At 33.1% G+C, this 11,261-nt stretch overlaps 1 protein-coding gene across 1 annotated transcript; it reads left to right on the top strand.

Annotated features, from left to right (window-relative positions):
- LOC105163543 (linoleate 13S-lipoxygenase 2-1, chloroplastic-like) lies at positions 2,707-11,052 on the top strand. The gene is made up of 9 exons (XM_011081940.2): positions 2,707-3,179; positions 6,160-6,428; positions 7,615-7,852; positions 8,006-8,323; positions 8,443-8,528; positions 8,807-8,917; positions 8,994-9,295; positions 9,708-9,974; positions 10,105-11,052. The coding sequence occupies exons 1-9, from the start codon at positions 2,822-2,824 to the stop codon at positions 10,862-10,864; spliced, it is 2,709 nt and encodes a 902-aa protein (XP_011080242.1). The 5' UTR covers positions 2,707-2,821; the 3' UTR covers positions 10,865-11,052.

Here is an 11,261-nt window from a genome sequence, read left to right as displayed (position 1 = left end):
TTGTTTTAAAGACATGATTGTCTTGTATTAACAACTGATTATGACTCCAGGATAAATTTTCATTAGCTCTCTACAGTATCAGATCCCATATACACAACCATGAGAAGACTATTAAATAAACCCACAATCACGTTGCCGAAACTCTCAAAACTTGTGGGAGATAAGGCATTTCTATAACTTGTATGAAAACTTTCATCTCGATATACCAAATGAAAAGGATGATGGACTTTAAATAGTTTTAAAAAATCGATTGTTATAGAAAAGGGGATAAATCTAAATTACCCTTATGAAATATTGAAAAATAGCAAAAAATTCCTCTGCTAAAAAAAAAAGGAGCAAAAATCCTTCCCAATCTTTTAATAAAGAAGCATACTACCCCCTCGGCTGAGCAATGTAGTTCACTCATATATTTTGCGACTGATTTTAGTAATTAGGGGTAAAAGTAACCATTTATAAACCAAAATAGCTAAACCAATCACAAAAATGGACGAGTGAACTACACTGCCTAGCAAAAGGGGTTAATATGGTTTTTTATTAAAAGATTGAGGAGGCTCTTTGCTCTTTTTTTTTAAAATTATTTTTACCATTTTCCAATATTTTGGGGGTAATTTTGATTTATCCCTATAAAAAAGTGGCCTATTAAAACATAATAACCATCATAATAAAATTAATACTAAAAGGGCCATATAAATATAAATATTATAACGATCAAATACTTATTAAACTCATTATCATAATTAAATCATTATAATAATTAGATTATAAACCTGAAATAAATATTAAATTAACCTAACAAATTAAGTTGAAATAAAATATTGAAAATAATTTGATAATTTAAAAAATTTCAAAACTTATTTCCACCCAAATATAATTTCTCTCAAATTAAAAAGCTATATATAATCAAATTAAATTAAAATTTGAAAACAAAATCGCATACAATATACGTATAAATATAATATCATAATATGATGCAATAGACCATCGTGATTCATGTGCATGCAGGGAAATGTGTAACGTGGAATTGGGTGCGGAGAATCCAGACCACACAAGTCTTTTTAGCCTGTTGCTGTCATGAAAACTGATAGCTTGTTACTTTGTTCAGAGACTCTCCAACAAGGGCATTTACGTAACGCAATTAAGACATATATATATATTCAATAATAACGGAAAAATACAGTTTTAGTTTTGTGACTTACAAATGTGGTATTTTTAATTATTCGTGAATTGATATTTGCAATTTAAACGTGTGACTTTAAATATTTAGCAATTTTGATTATTTTTCAACTAATTTTATCGAAAAATTGTACGTGATTTGTACATAACTCAATTAAATTGTAATTTACAGGGTACTGACATTTTTAGTCCTGTAATTTAGAAGAATTGTTATGTTTTGTCATGCACGAATTGATTTATGTGACTAATATTGCAATCTAATTGGGGTATATGCAAGTCAAATGCAATTTTTTTTGATCAAATTAATCCAAAAAAGACCATAATTATTAAAATTAAAACAAATACAAAATTAAATAACCAAAATTAATTCCTACATGATCAAAAGTTTGAACCAGTAAGTTAGAGACCTAAAAATACAATTTTCACCAATAATATCTGTATTGTCAATATACAGTATACGAATAATTAATTGTAAACAGCCTAACTATCACAATCCACTTTCCCGCATTAATTACAAAGCTTATTTTTCTATTCAAATATTTTATGATAAGTTACACTTAATCTCAACTGAAAATTTAAAATTACACGTTTCCTCAAAAAAAAAATTGAAATTACATTTCTATATTCTTTAAAAATTTTCTGTTTACACCCGACCACTTTTATTAAAATTTGGTCGAAAAATATTGACTTCTTAGCAAAATAATGTACATAATTAATTTCTAATTTTGTCCTTCATTAAGCATTCTCATGTATATTTTTGTACTTAGGGGAAGAAATAAATATAATATATATATAGAGTGAGATTAATTTTTTATATTTTTCCACTTATAAATACAAAATTATTACATGGGATTTTAAATGAGGGGTCAAATTGAAAATTTATATGATTTTGATGCGTGCGAGGGTCAGGTGTAAACGGTGAATTTTCAGAAGGGATGTAAGTGTAATTTTGAAACGTTTTTAAGGAAAGTATACTTTTACATTTTTAAAGTGGGTTTGAGTGAAATTAAACTCAATGTTTTGGCCAAATCGATAAAAAAAGACTAAATTTACCATAATTTTTAAAATTACAGGATCAAAATGCAAATTTTAATTTAAACGGGACCAAAATTACCACTTTCCAAACTTACAAGACTAAAAATTATATTTATTATTTAATTATATATATATCAATGATTTTTTTATTCATGTACGTTCAAAGTTAATTTATTTGGTAAATTCTAGTTAATTATTCATTTTATTTAATCAAATAAGTATAATAAAAAAATAAATTATACACATACACGAATCAAGTATGCTTCGATAATTAGTTAGTAGTTTCTAGAATTTTTTTATTCAAATTAATTCTTGTCGAACTAAATCAATTATAGTAAATTTATCATGTGATTAATTACTTTTTATAAATTATACATCAATTACATTATATATAATTAATTCAAATTCGATGAATCTGATCAGAACACGCGGTAGTTTCTAATAAACGATCAAAATGTTTTTCTTTCAGCGGCACGAGGATATTTGTTGAGAAGTGGTACGGCCTATCGCTCCAATATGCAGCTATCTATATAAAGGACTCAAACTTCAGCTTCTCCCAACACTCCCACCCTCATCTCTTGTGTATTAGAAAGAGCAAAGAAACAGTTGAGATATGTTGAAGCACAGCTTCCACAACTCCCACTCCACTCCCCAAACCCTAGTTCCGACGCACAAGCCTTTCCTCTGCGGCGGAGGCAATGCTGCGGCTCCATTCGCCGTCGCTCAGAAATATTCCGTCTCCACTGAAAAACTGAAGAAAATTCGACTCCGGCGGACCGCCACCTCCAACGGCGTAAAGGCCGCCTTGACCGCCACAGAGAAGGCCACCGACGTTAAAGCGGTGGTCACCGTGCTGCGGACGGTGGGGGGCGTCCTCACCCACCTCGGCTGGGACCGAGGGCTCGACGATATAACCGACTTGCTTGGTAAAACGCTTCTCATCGAGCTTGTTGCTGCGGAGCTCGATCCTAGTAAGTGATATATAATATTATATATCACATCGATTGCAGATAAAAAATTTGAGTGATTTATAAATAATAAAGTCTCATCGATATTGTAATTAATATTTTAAATATTAATTTGAAACAACAAATTAATAAGATGGAGGCAAATTAAAAAATTAATCTATAGATTAGATTGTATGTGCATTAATTGTCCATATCAGGAAAAGAGGGATGTAAGTTAAACTCTGATAATAATATATAGAGTTGGTTGTGAGGTTTGAATCTTAATTGTCACACATAGAAAGTTCTTTGGAAAAAGAATTTTTTTATATTGAGTTCAAAGTTTAATTTGTATTTGAAGTATATTATTAGATGGAAAAATGCTTTTTTAGTCCCATAAAATAAGGGTAGAATTTGTTTTGGTACTATAATTATGGCAGGTGTCGCTTTTAGTCCCATAAAGTTTATAATCACGTATTTTAGTTCCAAAAAGTGATGTCTGTTGTGGTTTTGGGACTAAAAAGACGTTGTTTGGGATTAAAAAATATTATGATTTTGGGATTAAAAAGTCCCAAAATCACATTTTTTCGGACTAAAAAGAAATAATTTTAAATTTTATGAGACTGAAAGTATCACCTGTCATAGTTCTAATACAAAATATTGGGCTGGAATAGTAATTTACCCCTTAATTCATATTTTTCTTTCAACCCAATACTCTATATTTCTCTTACTCTCTTTTTTGCGCACTATCTTTTATATATTTAACAAACCCACAATTATAATTATTTTTTCTCTCTCACCTTAACACTATTTTTTCTTCTCACAAACTTCTTTCTTTTTCCTCAACTCACACTTTGTGTCATTTCACTTGATGCTATACATGTATTAAATTTGACCAAAATACATAATTTAAACACATTGATTAACGTATATTAATATTATAGGTAAATTACATTGACACGCTTTGAGATTAGGCTAATTTACACAATATCTCCTATCGTTTGCAAAATTATAACTACACCTCCTTAGGGGTGTTAGTGTAAGTTTTGCATTTGAAATAGGAAGTTTAGCTGTAATTACAAGTTTACAACTATAATTTTTGGGGGTGTAGCTGTAGTTTTACAAAAAGAAGAGAGAGTATTTGTATATTTTGACCTAATATCAGGAACTGTCGATATTATTTACCATAATATTTTTATAGTAACTTTTTTTGTTTGTTCACGCACTGCGTGTGCGTGGACTGCTAGTTAAATATTAGAGTGAACTTGTGGAAACTCTACATGAACATAGCCGCCGCTTGCCTCGGCCTGCCCCAATCTTGACAAATGTTTCAATATATAACTTTTTACAATAGAAATATTTAAAATTTTAAAATATCAAACGTTTTGTAACCCCGGAAACATTTTGAATTTTGACTACATTACAAAATCTTATCCAAATAAATTTACGTTTTAAATTTGTGCAAACAACATATCTGATTATATCTGATTGTGTTTCGTATTTCTGCTCTGTATAAACTATTAATTTGCTGAATTGGTTTTCTAATTAATACGAAACTATAAATTTGATTCTCAAATTTGTAATTTTGATGTTCTAAATATTACCTATACATTCATTGTTATTTAGTTTATAAGAATCTTTTTAGCGAGATGTCTTTTTATAATAAAATCATAATACTTATACAAAGTTAGAACGAAGTCGTCGATAATCACTTAAATAAAAAATCAAAGTTATCTTATAATAACTTGCCAAACTAGTTTTTCCAAGAATTTGAAGAATTTAATCATTATATATTATTATGTTGATCTTTGTATATATTTAAGTTATGGATTACATTTCAATAACAACACCAACTTTAGAAATATAACAGTATCTAATATAGTAAATCCAACCAGATCTTATATTCTTAAAATTATAACTCACACCTTAAAATCCACTTCCCCAATAAATTCCAAAAACACCCCAAACATGGCGGAACTATGCTAAATTTGAATGCATAATTTGTTGAAAAACTATTTTCAGAGAAATGTGGGAATAATAATTAGAAATTGAAATAATATAATTTAAATATTTTGAGAAATGATATAATAAAAGGGTTAAATACAGTTTACCTTATTGAGTTAATCGAAAAGTGCAAAAAAAAATCCATGTGAAAAAATAAAGTGCATCATTTCAAGAGTGATTTTCAGCTTTTGGATGAAAATACGAATTCAGAATTGGATTTGCTCGAATTTAAATTAATATATAGTAAAATATAGTATACTTGTCTTGTAATTCATGTACGTTTTAAGAAAAATTGATTAATGACAAGTATATTACACTTAGTTTGTAATTGATTTGATTCGACCAAATATAATTTTGATGATTTTGGCTCCACAAGAACACCCCTAGAGTGATTAGGAGCATTGCTTCTGCTTCTTAAATTTGGAGGGAAAAAATAGAACGAGAGATGCTTCTAGCTGTTTTGAATTTTTTATAAGCAACTTCACTTTATTTCAAATTATTTTATCTTCGCTTTTTTTTTTGTTTTTTTTCTAATAGGAAAATTCTAACTTTCATTGAGTAATAGAATTAGAAACAAAAACAGAATGAGCATATATAGTGCGGTAACAATGAAGAGGTTTCCGCATGACTGCCTGAGTTTTTAATTAGCTAAACAGTGGGCAACAAAATTGCCGGTTCTACCAACAATACATATTAATTTTTTTTAAATAGAAGTTTTCGCAAACAATAATGGATATATATATATTTATTTACATAGTATACATAACTGAAAATGACTGAGATTAGTAGTGTCAATGGATGTTGAATTTTATAGTGGTCCATATAATAATAAAGCCATTTACCTCCTTGTCGAGATTATTTATTTGTTTTTTTTCCAAGCAAATATTCGGACATATTTGAAAATTTATGTCACTTTCATCTCAAGTTGCCTTTAGAGAAATAAGTGTACAATGATGTGTTAGTCATTTGTACCACTATTAATCTACGTCTTGTTTCCATCAAGAATCCGGACAGGAGAAACCAACTGTCACGGGGTACGCACGTCGGACTGGGAGTGATGAGAACGAAATCTACTATGAAACTTCCTTTGAGATTCCGGAGGACTTCGGAATGATCGGTGCAGTGCTGGTCGAGAACGAACACCGCAAAGAAATGTTCGTCAAGAACATCGTCCTCGACGGCCTCTCCAGCGGCCCCGTCGACATAACTTGCAACTCGTGGATACATGCAAAATTTGATAACCCTATCAAGAGAATATTCTTCTCAAACAAGGTTAGTTTAGTTATTTTGTTTTATTTGTAAAAAAAATTGCCATTCATTTCAAACATTATGAATTATTCGATTCTGATAATGAAATAAATGACAAAAAAGATATTTCCTATTATTATTATTGTAGTTATGGTGAAAGTTGATATATATATATATGTATATATGTGGTCCATATGTATGAACTCCCACTAGGCATTGGTGTGGTCCTTGTTCTGTGGGTCCTACAGATGGCCTATTTATTCTATGTTGGAGAGCATGGCAGCCTACCTCCTCTACATCTATACTATTTTATTATTGGCAGTCGATCATTCTCGATGTGTATATTATTTAAAAATTATATTTACATCATTGAATTATGTATGTAAGTGTATCTATTTTTAAAAATATAAAAAATAACAAAGGCATCTTTGTCGAAATAATTTAGTATTGATAGAATAAAAATATTTTTTTGATTGACCTCGTATGTTTTTTATTTTACTCCCTGAAATGTGTTTCGTTAAAATTTTTTCTCAGAAAATACTTTTAAAATTTATTTAATAAATATTATTTAAAATTTATAGTTTAATCTAAATTATGTAATATAAAAAACAATTACAAGCTCAAATATGCAAATATACTTTACAGAGTAAATTATTTATGTTAAAAAATTGATATAAATATGTGTAAAAAAAATGCATATAATTTTCCATACTAAATAAAGTAGATGATTATTTTGTAATTCTAACAAATAAAGAACTAAAAAATAAAAAATATACAATTACAAAACTACTAGTATGGAAAATATAAATGATCGATTTATAACTCTAGACCACGTTTAATTGGGATGATAAGGTTAAATAATTAAAATAATATAGTCTAAGCCCGACTAAAATTACTGTTTTAATTTGCCCCAATAACTCTAATAACTTATTTTGGTGGTATGAGTTATTGGGCTGTTGGAGATAATTATAAAAATAAGTAAACGGCTTATATAGTTAATTTTATTTTTTTTAATTAAAATTAATTCTATGTTCCATTGAGTCGAATACCTGATGTAAACGGGATCTTATTTTGGGTAGATGGTTTTCTTGAAGAATTTACGTATCTGCATGTGCAATTGAAAGAACCCTAATTTAGAAGATTGGGCACACACACAGACACACACTTATTGTTATGAGGAAAACTGATTTGAACGGGATGATGGACGCAGTCATACTTGCCATCTCAAACTCCAAGTGGGCTGAAAAGATACAGAGATGAAGAGCTCGGGATTCTTCGTGGAGACGGCACAGGCGAACGCAAGACCTCTGACAGGATATATGATTACGATGTCTACAACGATCTCGGCGATCCCGACGAGGATGAGGATTTGGCGCGCCCCGTTCTCGGCGGCCCCGAGCATCCCTATCCTCGCCGCTGCAGAACTGGCCGGCCCAGAACTGAGAAAGGTGAGCTGCAGGGTGTTAATTTTGTTTCGAATTCTTGGCTGCAGAATACCTGTTTGTCAAACATACATTATTGTTGTATCAGTGTAGTGTCGAATTCGGAAATATAATCTATATACGTAAATTTATCTCAATTTTATGCATGTAAATTGGCAGATCCCTTGTCAGAGACAAGGACCTCAAATGTTTACGTGCCAAGAGACGAGGCATTTTCGGAAGTGAAGCAGGCGACATTCTCAGCAAAAACTGTGTACTCGGTTCTTCATGCATTGATTCCACAAGTGCAGAGTACCATCGCCGGTGACAAGCCATTTCCACACTTCACAGCTATAGACGTTTTGTTCAATGAAGGAGTCGAGCTGGCGGATGCAAACACTGGTACTGGTTTAGCTAGTATTATACCCAGGCTTGTGAAGGCTATCTCTGATACGGGGAACAATATCCTGCGCTTTGAGACTCCTGAATTCCTCGACAGTAAGTGCATGATCTTTGTCCCGGTTCGTGCGTTTGTGTGTGTGTGTAATATGTGATTTTTCGTGAAAATGTTGTGAGGGTGATCCTTTGTCTTAAGCTGCTTCTCGTTATAAATGCAGGGGATAAGTTTGCTTGGTTTAGGGATGCTGAATTCGGAAGGCAAACTCTAGCAGGTGTCAATCCATGCGCCATCAAATTAGTCACGGTATGCCATTCAAGTAAACTTTTCTCTATTGATACACAACTTAAATTCTTGATTGATCGCATATTCTGCTAGTGAAAGTGGCAACTGACGGCAAGTGGTTGTTTTTCTAGATTATTGTCATAATACGCTCATGTAGAAAATTGGTTTCAGATTTATTTTCTCTTACACTTTTCTATGCTGCACATAGAAAGCTAGTTCAGAATTCATGCGTAATTCATAGTTGGAAATCAGTCAGTTACAATAGAAGCATAGTTCTAAATATGGCAAACTGGTAACAGGAATGGCCACTGAAGAGTAAACTTGACCCTGAGGTGTATGGGCCTGCTGAATCGGCAATCACAAAGGAGCTGGTGGAAGAAGAAATCGGTGGGTTCATGACAGTTGAAGAGGCAAGAACTGACCAACTGTACCTCGGAATAATATATATTGTTGTTCTTATCTTAATCCATCTTTTAATTTGTGCAGGCAGTGAAACAAAAGAAGCTTTTCATTTTAGATTATCATGATTTGTTAATGCCTTGTGTAAACAAGGTAAGAGAGCTCAAGGGGACAACTCTTTATGGATCCCGGACATTGTTTTTTTTAATGCCTTCCGGCACATTGAGGCCCTTGTTCATTGAGCTCACCCGACCACCAGTTGACGGGAAGCCCCAGTGGAAGCAGGTGTTCCAGCAATGTTGGGATGCCACTGGTGTCTGGTTGTGGAGGCTGGCGAAAGCTCATGTTCTGGCTCATGACTCTGGTTATCATCAGTTAATCAGTCACTGGTAAGTTCTCATTTCTATCATTTCCTAATTCGTCATTTATAACCTTCTACGCGAAACTATAGATTTGTTACTTCTAAAGCTCATTTGACTGTCATATAAGGAGATACAAAGGAGAATAGGAATCACATCACACTCATGTTGTTACTACTCCGTACATTTCCAGCAAGTCTCTGATTATTCATTTGAATATACTTGAAGTGTTATGATTGTTAAATGGGCGTGTTTCCGATTTTAATGAAATCAGAAGAAAAACTCGTAACACGAATACTGCTCTGGATGGCATATCACAGGTCCACTCAGAATGGAATGAATTGCTAACCGAATGCTTTACTTGCGACATAAACTCCCTGATCTGAAGCTTGCAGAAGTATAACTTACTCATTTGAACTCAATCACTTGTTGGAATTTGTAGGTTACGAACTCATTGTTGCACAGAGCCTTACATAATTGCGACGAATAGGCAACTAAGTGCAATGCACCCAATTTACAGACTGTTGCATCCTCATCTACGATACACAATGGAGATCAATGCTTTGGCTCGTGAGGCACTTATTAATGCTAATGGAATCATTGAGAAAGCATTCTCCCCTGGCAAGTACGCCATTGAATTGAGCTCTATTGCCTATGACCAGCTGTGGCGGTTCGACCTAGAGGCGCTACCAGCCGATCTAATCAACAGGTAAACCAGTAGATAGTAGATATGAAGTCTATATAATGCTGTAGAAAAACAAACGATGTCACTTTACTATTTGTTCTAATCTAAATTATTCTAACATCTTTTTCCATTATTGTGGGCTTTGGTATGCCAGGGGAATGGCTGTGGAGGACCCAACTGCCCCTCATGGTCTGAAACTAATAATTGAAGACTACCCTTACGCCAATGATGGTTTGCTTATTTGGGATGCTATTAAAGAGTGGGTGACGGACTACGTCACTCACTACTATCCAGAAGCAAGCCTTGTGCAATCAGATAATGAGCTCCAAGCATGGTGGACAGAAATTCGAACAGTGGGACATGGGGATAAGAAGGACGAACCATGGTGGCCAGAGCTAAAAACTCCTGATGACTTGATTGGTATTTTGACAACTATCATTTGGATAGCTTCAGGCCACCATGCTGCTGTAAACTTTGGCCAGTTTGATTTTGGAGCATATTTTCCCAACAGGCCAACCATTGCTCGAACTCCGATGCCAACTGAAGACCCGAACGAAGAAGAGAAGAATGAATTCTTGGAGAGACCTGAACAGTTCCTGCTAAACTGCTTCCCATCACAATCTCAAGCAACAATAGTTATGGCCATTCTAGATGTTCTATCCACCCATTCTCCTGATGAGGAGTATATTGGAGAGCAAATCCAGTCATACTGGGAGAAAGATAAAATTATCAAAAGCGCGTTTGAACGGTTCACCGGACGATTGAAGGAGATCGAAGGAATCATCGATGCTAGAAATGCAGATACAGAGCTGAAGAATAGGGCTGGGGCTGGATTGGTGCCATACGAGCTTCTGAAACCATTTTCTGAAGCTGGTGTGACAGGAAAGGGTGTTCCAAATAGCATCTCCATTTAGTTAACAATGTCTTCTCCAAGCTTCTTGGTGTTGTTGCCAGCAAATATGGATCTTTCATGCATCAAACTATGTTTTCTTGCTGGAACCACAGATTGTGAACGTGTGCAAAACAAAACAAATGATTGTTTTCTACTCGGATAGTTTTCTCTAAAATAAGCTAAATCTCACTTATCAATTACTTATACTTAGTACCCATCTAAAATATTTTAAAATTATAATTTTACGATTCGTATTTTGGGGTAGCTCTACATCTAATGTTGGGATACACTTAATCTCACTCCAACAATTATTCTACTTATTATATCTTTCTTCTATGTTCTACCGATTGACCCTAGTAAGTATGTAACAAGAAGACTATAGATAAGACGCATGAGGTGGTGATCTATTTGTCTCCCTT

The sequence above is a fragment of the Sesamum indicum genome, linkage group LG6 (assembly GCF_000512975.1).
Source record: "Sesamum indicum cultivar Zhongzhi No. 13 linkage group LG6, S_indicum_v1.0, whole genome shotgun sequence".
Taxonomy (NCBI): Eukaryota; Viridiplantae; Streptophyta; class Magnoliopsida; order Lamiales; family Pedaliaceae; genus Sesamum; species Sesamum indicum.
Note: the sequence above shows the minus strand (reverse complement) of the source record. Positions and strands in the feature narration are given on the sequence as shown.